Source organism: Schistocerca piceifrons, chromosome X, assembly GCF_021461385.2.
Source record: "Schistocerca piceifrons isolate TAMUIC-IGC-003096 chromosome X, iqSchPice1.1, whole genome shotgun sequence".
Classification (NCBI taxonomy): Eukaryota; Metazoa; Arthropoda; class Insecta; order Orthoptera; family Acrididae; genus Schistocerca; species Schistocerca piceifrons.
Window position 1 is genome coordinate 203352750 of NC_060149.1, and position 14954 is coordinate 203367703.

Here is a 14954-nt window from a genome sequence, read left to right on the forward strand (position 1 = left end):
TCAGTTTATGAGTTGCATTTAAGTCTGCAGGCTTTCGTGGCCATTGTCACTGAAGTTAAAATCTTCTGGGTCATTAAACCACATCCTATTTCCTCTAAAATAATCGATGTTTCAAACCCTCTGCTGGGATCTTCCAGTGTTCACTACTGCTACAACACTGTCAAAGATTAGTGTTGCATTCATGCTGGAGAAGTGGTAATATGGGGGCTATCAATAGTATCCACAAGAGTTTAGCCAATAACACCTCTTCTTCTGCATCAGAGTGGGAATATTAACCTATGATGATGGTCCACCAATAGTAGCCATAAGAATTTTAATGAATATTACCACTTCTCCAGCATAAATGCAGGAAAACTCCCCTTTATAAGAGAACATGACACTGGTCTCTGACAGTGTTCTAGCAGTAGTGGACACAGGAAGATCCTGAGAAAGCTCTCAGCAGATGGGTCAAAATGTCAATTATTTTAGAGGAAATATGACACAGCCTAATAACCCAGAAGATATTAACTTCAAAATGAAATCAGTTTTATATGTCTACATAACAGTTCACACTATATGATTCTACAGATATGTGGCAGGGAGAAAAATATTCATTCTTCTGTAATAGTAAACATACCTTGTGAAAACAGGTAAGAACCAGAGTTTCCTGTTGTCTCCAAAAACTTCCTGGAAGTTGTTATATGTCCCCAAGCTGAACCCATCTTTGTCAGCACCCGTACGAAAAACCGGAGGTCTAAAGGCCTCTGAAGACAAAAATTAGGAAAAAATGGTAACATTATTTTTCTTCTTCTTCTGTGAAGCCTCAAAAGACGGAAAATTCTAATCAAAATATTAAATAGTTTCTGTTAACTCTCATTCAGCTCATTCTTTCAGTTTTTTCACCACTAATACCATTGACATCAATCTTAAAATTTATTGCTCCTAATAAAATTCTGATACGTTGTTATTGTGTCAATCTTTCACCTGAGGAAAATAACTCAAGCCCTTGCATGAACTTCTGTAAGAGGAAGTTCTGTTTCAAGCCAACATGAACCTCTCATATAAACATTATAATCAAAGAATAAATTGCGCGAGGTGGCAATGTATTATCAGAAATAATGGCTTAAAACCAAAATGAGCTGAAAACTATGTTTTTAAGGAAACCTTTACACCATTTCATAGTCACAGGACACCTGCACAAGCTGTATATTACAAACTTAACAATTGAAAACAACCATTTTAAATCATCCATCAGTATCATAGCTGCCAAGTTGGCTGTGGTTGCATCGCAACACAGAGCACAATTCTTATCATCACATATCCTTTCCAATTTTTAATCATACTGTAAAACTGATATAGTTGAGAGAAACTATATTTTACACATTACCCATTTCAATTGGATAACTTTTGTTCAGTGGTGTGATGTGCATTGTTATCATCAGTAGTAGTAGTAGTAGTAGTAGTAGTAGTAGTCACAGGACGCAAAACAGCTGAGGTCATAAGCATCTGTGTCATAACTTGTGAATGGTCAATTACTGGAAAAGCTGGAGTTTATAATACTCAGGGCCTAATCGACTGTAGCTGAGAGATAACTAAAAACAATCACTTCCCCTTTTAGGAGGATGTTCAAACAATTTAAAATCAAATTTCCTTCACCATATTACTATGATGAATAAAAATTAAAACTCAATCTATGGTTCAAGCTGTATCTGCTAAAATATCTGACAATTGAGATGGAAAACACACATTAAAATGTAAACAGTTATAAAATCGGCAATGAGTCAGAAAATGGCACACCGTCCATGGTTAGTTGCAGTAAGCACAGTGGTGCGGGATCTCCACCTACCAAATGGCAGTGACTGAAACAACAGTGCCCAACACATAGCCGAGCTAAAAGTATCTCCTCATGAGGAGGGGGGCAAGGGGAAGTTGTCCAAGCTGATGGGAGGTGTTTAATTTCCCAGAATTTGTCTTCATATAGAGAAGAATATTGTTCATGACAGAGAGACATTATGTTCCTACATGCAGCAACACAGAGATCATCTGAAGAGACAGAATAGCTAAAAGGTCTAGCCAGTCTGCCAGCAGCCTTGGTAGCAGTATCAATAGCTTCATTCCCTGACATTCTGAGGCGACCTGAGAATCACACGAACATCACGTTGGCTCCACCAGCAGCGAGTGACTGAGTGAGTGAGTGAGTGAGTGAGTGGAGGCATTGGTGGATTCATTGTACTAAGGAGTGGTATATGTATAGTACACAGAGGCTCTGAATGGTACTAACAAGGGAACCTCCCCATCGCACCCCCCTCAGATTTAGTTGTAAATTGGCACAGTGGATAGGCCTTGAAAAACGGAGCACAGATCAATCGAGAAAACAGGAAGAAGTTGTGTGGAACTATGAAAAAAATAGGCAAAATATGCAAACTGACTAGTCCATGCACAAGATAGGCAACATCAAGGAGAGTCTGAGCTCAGGAGCGCGGTGGTCCCATGGTTAGCGTGAGCAGCTACGGAATGAGAGGTCCCTTGGTACAAGTCTTCCCTCGAGTGAAAAGCTTACTTTCCTTATTTTCGCAAAGTTGTGATCTGTCCGTTCATTCATTGACGTCTCTGTTCACTGTAATAAGTTTAGTGTCTGTGTTTTGCGACCGCACCGCAAAACCGTGCAATTAGTAGACGAAAGGACATGCCTCTCCAATGGGAACTGAAAAATTTGATCGCAAGGTCATAGGTCAACCGATTCCTCCACAGGAAAACACGTCTGATATATTCTATATGACACTGGTGACGGCATGTGCGTCACATGACAGGAATATGTTGTCGACCCACCTAACTTGTACACTTGCCGAATGGGTAAAAAGATTCTTCTACCTTGACCGATTCAGGGTTTTCCTGTGGATGTCCCAAAAAAGTGATGAAAACATAACAGATGGACAGATAATAATTGTCTGAAAATAAAAAGTTAAACTTTTCACCCCATGGAGGACTTGAACCAAGGACCTCTCGTTCCACAGCTGCTCATGCTAACCACGGGACCACAGTGCTCCCAAGCTCAGACTCTCCTTGATGTTGCCTATCTTGCGCATGGACTAGTCAGTTTGTATATTTTGCTTATTTTTTCATAGTTCCACACAACTTCTGCCTGTTTTCTCGATAGATCTGTGTTCAGTTTCTCAAGGCCTATCCATTGTGCCAACTTATAACTAAATCTGAGGGGGGATGCGATGGGGAGGTTCCCTCGTAAGTGAACTGGAACACACAATACACAACTAAGAAGCCTGTGTCATCGAATGTACTGGGTGGACCAGTAGAGAGCAGAAAGCTCTGCAGCAAAAATCGAGCACTGGTCTAGAAGATGGTATCTAGAGGAGGAGGAGGAGGAGGAGGAGGAGGAGGAGGAGGAGGGTAATCTCCCTCATGAATATCCTTGCTACAAGTTACACATTTGGCTGTGTTTTTACAGGAGTATGGTTATAACGCTGACATTGGAAGCAACACATTGAGTTTAGTATGTAGGGTCCAATGTTAATGACTTTATAGTCCACCTTCATCTTCATCTTCAATGGGAGCTCCACATGACTGAACGTTAAGAAAAGGGTGCGAGTAGGCACGAATTCTGCATCAACCCTTTACACAACCCAATGGGCTGCAGTTATGCCACGATCAGATAGATAATGTCTGATATCTCCTTCAGTTATACCATCAGTCAGCCATGTGACAACACGTCAAGAATTCAGTGTTCAATGTGCCTCTACACAAAAGAGTATTCATGGAAGCTTGGCCTTAAGCAGTTTGTGGGCTTGAAAGGCACTGTCTGTCTCTAGAAGCAAATGTTCCTTTGTGTAGGCCAGTTTAGGACTTTAGTGGGCCTGCAAATGTGTCCACACATTTCTGAATGATGAATGCGTTCACTGTAGAAAATATCACCCCTCCCTGGGCCTGGCCTTTACCAGGAGGTACGCAATAGCCCTACCTGTCAATCCTGGTGCTGGGAGTTACACATTACGCAGTCACCCTTTACGTGTCAAATGCATGAAGCAACCTTCAAGCGTGCACAGCGAGGAAAAAAGACAAAAAGGGAGATTTCAAATGCCGAAGTTCAGGAAGGAAAGGAGAAGGCAGAACAACAAAGGAGAGAAAGGGAAAAATGATACTTTCACAAGTTTCGTTTACCCGACTTTACACCAGACCTGCTCCCAAAAGGAGGGGATTAAGAATAGTACGAGGATGCAGCATGGAAAAGGAAGGAGTACTGCTAGGGCAGAGACCCCATATGCGCCAAGCACGTACTCCCAAAATAGTTGAGAGTCCCCTAGGGGGAGTGTTATCAGTGCTTTGGAATAGATTAAAGTTGTATAGCAGTGTAAGTTACAAGACCCAAGCTTTCTCCACACTTATACACTAGCTTTGTTCACAGAACACTAAGTGGTTAAGACTTTACTACTACTACTTCAACTGTCTCCCATAGTACCATAGCAGTACACTATGCCACATAATATATCACTGAAAAAAAAAAGAAAAACTTAACTCACAGCTAGATTCAGCAATTTCATGTGAGGTCAAGGCAATGCTATTCTGGCCACTGTGCAATGGGACATGAAAGTAGATTAAATTAGATCAAAAACAAGAATCATAATTAACTAATTAATTAAGGGCTTCTGCAACAAAGACATGACACAGTGGCACTAACAGTTGAAGAGCATCAACAGTCTGCTAGTATTTCCCAAGTTTCTGAGTTTTGTGTGTGCAGGCAGTGCACAAGTATCATCAGATATTTTATTTGCCAATTTGTCCATTGGTTACTGGAGCTCACAGTTAGAAAGGACTGGTGGCACTAGCCAGACAACACATCACAAATCTAAGGTTTACTAAAGTCACAGCCAGTCATGGGTGCACAGGTAGCTCACTGATTGTTACAAATGTTCTGAGCACTCTCTCATTGTCTTCAGATTTTCTGTAATGTGAATTTATCCCCGGTTCTTCTAACAAATCCATTTCATGCCCTTTATTAAGTCTTCTCCCAATCTGTGTGTGTGTGTGTGTGTGTGTGTGTGTGTGTGTGTGTGTGTGTGTGTGTGTGTGTGTAGGGTTCAATGTACTCTGTGTACCTGATGTTGAAATGTCAGCCTGTTTGTCCTAGGCAGAACATGGAGCATTCTTGGCATTTTACTTTGTATATTTCAGAGCCTGAGTATGGCTCATGATTGTGCTTTATATTATGAATTAGTTTATTTTATGCAGAAAACCCTACTTCTACTTTGTGATTTTTTGAAACTCTTTGCCTATGTATGGGATGCTAGAAATACATTTGTTTTTGTCTTTTTCTTCCGTGATTCACTTTGCGTTTGCATCATTCTTCACTTTGTCGAGGATAAATACTGTGCACTGAAAGTTGTGTGTGTGATGTTAAACATGTGCGAGATTCTGCACAAATGAACCATAAGGAAACCAAAAGTACAAGTTCTTCCAAATGATGCCACTAACTACATACAAAAAACAACTAACTAAACACTGCAGCAAAGTCAACAAGACAAAGCAGCACATCACAAACATAACACAAAATGGCGTAGAACAAAGAAAAAACATAACTGAAAACAGAAACCATTTCCCAAAATGTATTGTGCACAATATGAATAAAAGAAAATCATGATTTTATTTTATTTCTGGTAACAGAAAAGTTGTTTATAAACAAACCCATTGTTTTCACAGTCTCAGGCTTTTGCAAAACCTTTTATAATAGACAGAATCACATTTACAATAGTTAAAATAAAAGTCTGAGCCTTTTCTTAAAACATAAATTATAAGTGGAATGGTCAAAGTTGAAATTATAAAACTATGATTGAAATAAATAAATTGGTGTGTTATAAGCACCGTATACTAGTAGGTTTTCCTGCTGAAAATGGTATATTCAGCATCCACAACCTGAAAATATCTTCTAGCAACATCTTAACAATACCAACAAATATTCTGTAATGTGTACAAAGAAGGCAAAGGCATTTTATGACCAGCATGAAAAAATTCAAAAAATATAGATTTCATTAACTGTTGCTGACTTTTATTCACAACATACTTTTTAAAGGTATCTAGATGTGTAAGAAGGGACCTGAACTCTAAATATGAATATGACAATTATTGCAAACAGTCACATTCACTACTAAGACTTCAATTTTTAGGTTATGTATTACTGAAAAAGTACCCACTTACATCGTTGAGCACAAGACACAAAGCATGTTTCTACCACCATATGTCATCTTAAGTGCAAAAATAATATCAGATTGTATTGTGTGCTACGTACTGTTAGGTTATATTGCATCAATTAAGTTTAGATGATATTCTTCATCAATAAAAATACTTCCTGGCAAGAATGAGTTCAAAGTAGTTAATGTGCTCCTTCAATGAACAATTTCAAAAAGAATTTCTATTTTTCTGTGACATTAGTTCTTCACACTCAAAAAGAAAATGGAGATGCCACATGTGTGCTTCTAGTTTTTCATTAAATTGCAGTGTATGTGGATATCATTCTATTTAAAAAGTGATAAACATGAAACAGCTGTCTCCACAGAAATATCCAGACCAACATTACACTTTTTTTTTTTTTTTTTTTTTTTTTTTATATATCTGACAAACTGTGTGGTTAGGACGAGAGGGTCTTCGCATATTATATAATTCAGCAGGATCATAGCTCTCTTCACAGCCAGGCTTCAACATTTCATGAAGCAGTGAAAAAAGTTGGAGAGTCACTCATGCTACTTATTTATTTATTTATAGTTGCATAGATGCATATATGAACAGGTTATGGGATATAGAACAAGTCAAGTATTACAAATTATTATTTTGTACATAGTACACTGAATTTATAATATGAGTGATGTAAGTGACAGATAGTATTAGCAAGTTTAAAACTACCTTGGAGGCCAAAATTGAAGACTAGTTTCTTCCCCCAAGTGTTAAAACACTTATTGGAAAGCTTGAAACAGAGGAAGGCCTGCTTCCAGCAGGTTCCGCAGCACTGCAATATTTTTCTATGAAATGGTTCTATCCTCCTTAAAAAAGTGGATGGACGAAAGTTTCCAGAACTTGGAATCCTACACTGGGTTACTTTAAATCAAATACAATTGTAAGATGATAGTGAAAGAACTGCTTCTCTAGTTATGAAAACTGTGGCATGTGTTCAGTTTGCAGAAAATGAAATGTGTGATGAGAATGCCTGTGTCCAACAGTTTGCACCAATGAGAAATTCAGTGGACAGACTGCTAACAACACCCTGCAAACTCAAAGATGGGTTGAAATGATTTCTCAGAATTATATGCCATTCTCAAATTTATTCAAGTTAGAGGAGTTTCTCTTTTTCCTTCCTGGCACTAATGCTGCTACTGAAAGGGTATTTTCCCCACATGAGTAATATATGGGAGAGTGAAAAAACACAGAATTCTGTAGAAAATATTAAAGCAATGTTAGTGAGTAGAGGGAATTATGATGAAACTTGTGTTGAACTTTTTCATGTGCTGTTGCCTTGAACTTTTTCATGTTCTGTTGACATACTGAAGAAAATACACAGCACTGATAAGTACAGCCAGCCGGCTCGCACGCCATCTTAGAAGGTACTAATAAAATACAAATTAATGTAATTTTTCTAGCAAATTAAAGTGATCTTCTGAATTTATTACATTTAATTAAGATCTTTTCAATTTTTAAATATCAATACTTGTTATGTGTACCTGATTTGGGTCTAAAAGTACAGTCACCTTATTTAAGTGGGGTCCTTTTCACCCTGTGGTCTATGTTGCCTGCTTTTTGAACCTTCCTCAATTTAATATAATCTAATAATTCTAAAAGCTGGGATAGTTGCCAGCAATTCTCTCTCATAATGTAATAGTTTTGTTGAGTGAATTCTCCTTTTGTTACAATTAGCGCCTTTAGGATCACATAGAGCTCTGCATCACAGACTGTACATTCATCTAAATGCCTAGGCCTCAAAAGCCTTTCTTGAAAGGCTAGTGAACAATGGAAACTGTGCCCTTTACTACAACCATGTATGCATATATGCATGCATGCACAGCTGCATCAAGTTTTGATGCTTATCTAAATCACACAAATGTTTGTTTAAATTACAATCTGATTTACAAGATTTCTTGTACTTTGTCAAATTAGGGCTATTGCATACCTCCTGGTAAAGGCCAGGCCCAGGGAGGGGTGATATTTTCTACAGTGAACGCATTCATCATTCAGAAATGTGTGGACACATTTGCAGGCCCACTAAAGTCCTAAACTTGCCTACACAAAGGAACATTTGCTTCTAGAGACAGACAGTGCCTTTCAAGCTCAGCATAGGCCTCACTACCATTTGTTCCAAAGCAATGTTAAAACATTCAAGTCTGCAACACCAAGTTCAGATCACAAATGGTCTTATTACCCTTCTGTTGTTTAGAATGCTTGTTTCACTAATGAGATTGGAGACTGGTGGATTCACCAGCTCTGATATGCATATCACTCACTACAGGGAACTTCTGCAGGATGATTAACAGCAGTTCTCCAGCCATGGTGTTAACATTAGGTAGAAAGCTCTGATTGAAAGCCCATGTTATCACTGCTCATTACAAAAGAAGTGATGAAAGAAATCAACTGTCTTTAAATAGTATAGTTCTACAAGAGCACAAGAGGTTCAAACATAGCACAATTGTGACTGAACAAAGGCTGTGTAAAAAAGTTTCAGGGCGGACCTGTCTGTTCTCCCAGGTTATGCCACTAGGGCTATTTAATATGTTTAGAGCCCCAAAGAGCTTTTGTCACAAGAACCTTCTGGTGTGACAACCACTTGAGTTTTTCACAATAGATAAGGCCTGAGAACTTCCTCCCTACGAACAATACAGATTGGTTACTACTAGTGTTGTTGGAATGCTCTTGCAGAATCTAAATACTTCAAGATTAAAGGAGATCACTCACTGAAAAGCAGAAGCATTGAGTTGTTGATAGGAACAAAAAAGAAAGCTTATTAGCTTTCAAGTCTATCTTTTCACGAGCTGGAGTAAAAACACACACACACACACACACACACACACACACACACATTGTGCCAGCTAGACTGTAGAATGACAGTCCTGATGCTCTCTTATAGCATGTGCACTGGTTGTTGTGGGGGTTGTGTTACATGGGGTGGTTGGAGGGACACGGAGATGGAGGCAAGGAAAGGAACTGAGGGTGGGTGGCTAGTGGCTCAGAGGGAGGCAGCTGATTTGCTGGCTTGGAATGTTGGAGGGAGGGGTGACAGGTATATGGGCTGGCACAACTGCAGAGGCCAGTGGGAAGCAGCACACACTGAAGGCAATGTGGGGATGTGAATTGGGAGAAAAAGAAAACAGCTGGTTGGAGGGTGAGGGAAAAAACGAAATGATCATGTGGCACTGATGGCCAGGAGGAACCATCCTGGGAAGTTCGGATGCCGAGTTGCAAGTCTTATTTCAGGCGATGCCACATGGGCAACTTGCGCGTCAGTGATGATATGATATGATATGATATGATGATGATGATGATGATGATGATGATGACAGCACAACATCCAGTCCATAAGCAGAGAAAATCTCCAACCTGGCCGGAATCGAACCTGGGTCCACTGCATGGTAGGCAAGCATGTTACCATAAGCAGGCAGAACGAGGGTGATGGGACAGTGCATTACCTGAGATTGAGGCCAGGATGAGTACGGGCGTGAAGGATATCTTTTAAGATAACTCCCACCTGTATAGTTCCAAGAAGCTGGTGGTGGAGGGAAGGATCCAAAACACTGAGGTTCTGAAGCAGCCACTGAAACTAAGCACATTGCACTCAGCTGCAAGTTTCGTCACCGGGTAGTCAGTTTTGTTCTTGAAAACAGTCTGGTGGTTGCCTGTAATCCTTGTGGACAGAGGGTTGGTAGTCATACCGGCATAAAAGGCTATGCAGTGTTTACAGCAGAATTGGTATATAACACAGTTGCTTTCACATGTGGCCTGGCCTCTGGTGGGGTAGGATAAGCCTGCGACAGGACTGGAGTAGGAGCTACTGGGTGGGTGGATTGGGCAGGTCTTGCATCCTGTGCAAGTGGTTGGTTGTGGGAGTGGCATATGGATGGACCAGGCTGTAGTGCAGGTTGGGTGGGCAATGGGACACCACTTTAGGAGGTATGTGACGGGTCTTTGATAGAATGTCCCTCATTTCAGGACAGGATGAAATATAACCAAAGCCCTGGCGAAGGATATGGTTCAATTGTTCCAGTCCAGGATGATACTGGATGAAGACAGGGCTGTTCCTCTGCAGCTGATTCTTGGGGATGGTGGGAGGATTGCATGGGGGAGGGGGGGTTGGGTGTAAGGATATGGCATGTTAAATGTGTTTGTAGTCTACGTTTGGGGGGGGGGGGGGTTTACTGCCTGTAGGTGTAGGCCTTTAGCATACTGGGCAAGGGAGTTCTTGTCAGTGCAGGTATCTCGACCACTGATGGCTAGGCTGTATGGGAAGGATGTTTTGGTGTGGTGGGTTTAATATGGTCGAAAATGTGGATGGAGCCATCAGTGAGGTGGAGGTCAATGTCCAGGAATGTGGTGTGTCGGGTACAGGAGGACCAGGTGAAGCAGATGGGAGGAAAGGTGTTGAAGTTGTGAAGGAATGTGGATAGGGTGTCCTGCCCCAAGTCCAGATCATGAAGATATGATCAAAGAACCTGAACCACACTAGGAGTTGAGAGTTTTGGGAGGCTAGGAAGGTTTCCTCCAGATGGTCGATATATATGTTGGTGTAGGAGGGTGCCATGCAGGAACCAGATTTATTTGTAGACTTTCTCTTCAAAGGAAGAATAGTTCTGAGTCAGGATATAGGTGGTATGAGGTATAAGAAATGAGCTGGTGTGTTTGGAGTTTGAAGGATGCTGGAGAGGTAGTGTTCGAGAGCAGAAGACCATGGGCATGACAAATGTTGGTGTATAGGGAGGTGGCATCAACAGTGATCAGTAGGGATTCAGGCAGTAAATGGATGGGGATGGTGTAAAGTCAGTGAAGGTACAGTTTAGTATCTTTGATGTGGGAAATAGGTCTCGGGCAATTGGACAGAGGTGGCTGTCAACGAGAATGGAAATTCTTTCAGTGGGGGCACAATAGCCAGCGACAATGGGGCATCCAGGATTGCTAGATTTATGGATTTTCGGGAAAACATAGAGGGTGGGTGTGCGGAGCATTGTTGGAGTGAGGAGAGGAGACAAGACTCAGGTGACAGGTTCTGTGAAGGGTCTATGAATTTCAGTAGGGACTGGAGGTTACATTGGACTTCTGATATGGGATCAGTCTAGAAGAGCTTATATGTGGAGGATTCAAGACAGTTGGTGGAGAACTTCCATCAAGTAGCCACTGCGACTCATTACAACAGTGGTGGTGCCTTTGTCTGCAGCGAGGCCAATTAGGTCTGGATGTATGGCTGTCTTTTCTCCTGCTCAAAGGCTTGTGTTCTTAGGAAGGGACCTGGGGAAGGATAGAGACTCAAATCAGAGGTAAGGAATTCTTGGAAACTGACTAGAGGTTGTTAGGTGGGAGAGGGGAGGGTCACAGTTGGATGGTGGTATGGACTGGGAGTGGCAAGGTTCAATGTTGGGATTAGGTTGGCTTGGTTCGAAGAATTAGTGGCAAGGAAGTGCTTCCAATGTAGTGATTGCAAGAAGATACAGGTTATCTAAAAGTGAATAATTATAAAAAAATTAGTGCCAAAAATTTTACTGTGCATGCTGGTGGTGGCTCCATAATGGTGTAGGCTGAGTTTTCATGGAATGGAATGGGTCACCTGGTCCAACTGCACCAATCATTGTCTGGATATGGTTAGGTTCTGTTATTTGGAGACCATTTGCAGCCGCTCATCGACTTCACATTCCCAAACAACAATGGAATTGTCATGGACCACAATGCACCATGTCACCGGGCCACAATTGCTCACGATTGGTTTGAAGAACATTCTGGACAACTCGAGTGAATGATCTGGCCACCCAGATCACCCGACATGAATCCTATCAAACATTTATGGCACATAATCGAGAGGTCATCTTGTGCACAAAATGCTGCACTGGCAACACTTTTGCAGTTATATATGGTTATAGAGGCAGAATGGATCAATATTTCCGTAGGGGACATCCAATGTCTTGTTAGATCCATGCCACATTGAGCTGCTGCACTATCACAGGTAAAAGGAGGTCCGACACTATATTAGGAAGTATCCCATGACTTTTGTCACCTCCGTGTACAGACGTTTATTAAGGGAAATTTTATTACTATGATTTTCACACATAATCCCAAACTTTTTAACATTAACTGTAGTTGCTTAGAACTCATTTCCACACTAGCTTGAAAACTATTTTTGTGAAAGGGTAAATTTAGCTAACAAATTTTTGATAATGTCCCAGGCTGACAAAATATAATAGATGCCGATTACATACCATCGTCAATACTTCAATGTTTCTGTTAGTATTCACTGAGCAAAGAGGCCTGCTGTATTACCATCTCCAGGAGAACTGCATTAAGTGTACAGTGTACCTCCAGAAACCATATTGATGGTGGGAAAGAAATTATTTGTTTCCTAGGGCCTATAACAAGGGACTGTTGATTATTCATTCACATGTCTTCCCTAAAAAGGTGATACATGTTATGCTACAGTAACTATTTGGATTGGTGTAATCTTTTTCAGTTTTGGGGCAGAGGCTCATAATTGCTTCCACCCAGGTATCAGGGTACTGCTCCCAAATTCTGATAAAAATCACAAAGAGCTGAAGGCACTATTTAACTGGCACAACATATCAGAATGCACTTTGTCTATCTCTGGTGCTGCATTACGAAGCTGTCTGAACACTACCTATACAATGAAAATGGCTGTGCCCTGCGGGATTCAACCATGACCTTCTACTAAGACTTATCTGTATTGGCATGCAAAATCAAGATTGTCATTGGATTTTATTTTGTGAATGAATTTCACCATTATTTAGACTGCAACTACTGGAGTAGTGATCTCAGCGTGTATGTCTCTCGTGGCCATTCACCTGGATAAATCATTCCTACTGCCACTAATATAATTGTTAACCACATATGGATATTAAGAATTCTTGCTTCTGTTACTTTATCTCTGTCTGATAAAGTGCTAATCATGTGCTCAATGAATTTGAAAGGTTCAAGGTTGTCAGCTGATGAATTGTGACTGAAGTTTCCCAAGGCAGCCCAACTATCCCTGATAGCAGAATCGTACTTCATACTCTTCCATGGGGCTGGCCATCTGCTATGTTTTAAAGAATACATTTGAATGCTGTCTGTCAGACATTTTATTTCACTGGATAATCAATCAAAAAATTTGGTGGCAGCATTGTGCACCCCTTTCTGAGTGCAATACATGTGAAATGCACTTTTTTTTTTAAAGTTATTGGCTTTCATAGTGTCAAACATTGAGAGTCATCTTTCTTAGAGAGATGTCTAACAGTTGCATACTTTAATTCATCTGCCTAGCAAATAGAAGAGAAGAAATGTGCAGACTCACTGCACTTTAACATAGGTAGCATAGGACATGTAGTTTTCCCACAAACTGCTAACAACACTGTTGTCCGAGACTAATGTTGGCACCATTTTGATTTATCGAATGGGATCTATGGAAATTGTCAGTGCTAATTTAGTGATTTTGCTTGAGGAGTTTTGTGTGAGCATTGTGGAGTCTGGATTTCTAGTGATACACACCTAAAAGGGAGGGAAAAAAAGAAACAAAACTATCATCCAGTGTGAATATAAATGTGAATGTTCATTGATGTCATATGTAAGCCAAAGGTGAACTTTAGGTAGACATTCAAGGCACAAGAAAAGCTACATTTTGGTAGCTGCAAAAAGGATGCCCTATATGATTCACAACATATGCCACACATTCTTCCCAGCAACTCCGCTAAATAATGTTTGGTACAACATCTGACATGTTACACAGTTCATTAAGCATGTAAGCATGAAGAGCTACAAAATACACCAAATTTTTGTACCTTTTAAGGGGAAATTCATGAGACATGCAACTATATTTATGTCTATTACAGATTAACAATAATCTACCATAGATCCCTTAAAGAAAAAACCATACCCAGTAGTTCAAAGAAATCACATGTCACACCCATCAACAAAAAGGGTAGCAGAAGTGATCCACTAAACTACTGTCTAATATACTTGACATCTGTTTGTTGTAGAATCTTAGAAAATATTCAGAGCTAAAAAACATAATGAGATATCTGTAACAGAAGGACCTCCTCCATGTCACCAGCATGGATTCAAAAGCACCATGTGAAACCCAACTCTCACTTTTCTCACATAACATACAAAAAGTCACAGATCAGAGCAGTTAGGTAGATGCCTTATTTCTCAACTTCCAAAATTCATATGAACTTCACTGGCTTGTAAAGCTGCTCAGAACTGTAGTGAGAACATAGTGACAGCCTGGCAGCCAGTCAATGCTCCTGCCAACACATCAACATCAGCAGAAGCTGCTGTCCACTTCCTTGAGGTGTCAGATGAGTGTGGGATAGTGACAGACTGCTGCATGACAACAGCCGGACACTGGTCATGGGCCTCTGTTCCAGAGGTTTCCAAATGACACAGAAAATTGGCTTTTCCACAAACTCAGTGCTGGGAACCAGTATTTTATCATTGGTACAACAGAGCCATATTAGGACACACCAGTCGTTGCCGAATTTACGATGCAGCCCTGACTATGATATTTGGACCGTAAACCAATGACTGTAATCTGACTGCCAGCAATCTGCTGCCACCTCCAGGGTTCAGGCAACACAGTTAGTTTCAATCAACTCCATGCCATGGGAGACCGCTGTCACCTGCCGCAGCTCTGCAGGCTAGGCATGCCTGTCTAGCCCTAACTACCAGCTGTCTCGTAGCTGTCCTGCCGCCATGTTTCACTCTGCCAGTGTATCCGTACCGAAGTGCTCATGTCTGAG

General features: G+C 40.7%; 1 protein-coding gene across 5 annotated transcripts in view; it reads right to left on the reverse strand.

Annotated features, from left to right (window-relative positions):
- Positions 1–14954, reverse strand: part of LOC124723158 (palmitoyltransferase ZDHHC2) — a 279047-nt gene that overhangs the window by 98132 nt on the left and 165961 nt on the right. For all 5 annotated transcript variants that reach the window (XM_047248352.1, XM_047248350.1, XM_047248353.1 and 2 more), the window contains exon 7: positions 617–743. In XM_047248352.1, coding sequence (XP_047104308.1) covers positions 617–743 — 127 coding nt within the window. The remainder of the gene's footprint in view (positions 1–616; positions 744–14954) is intronic.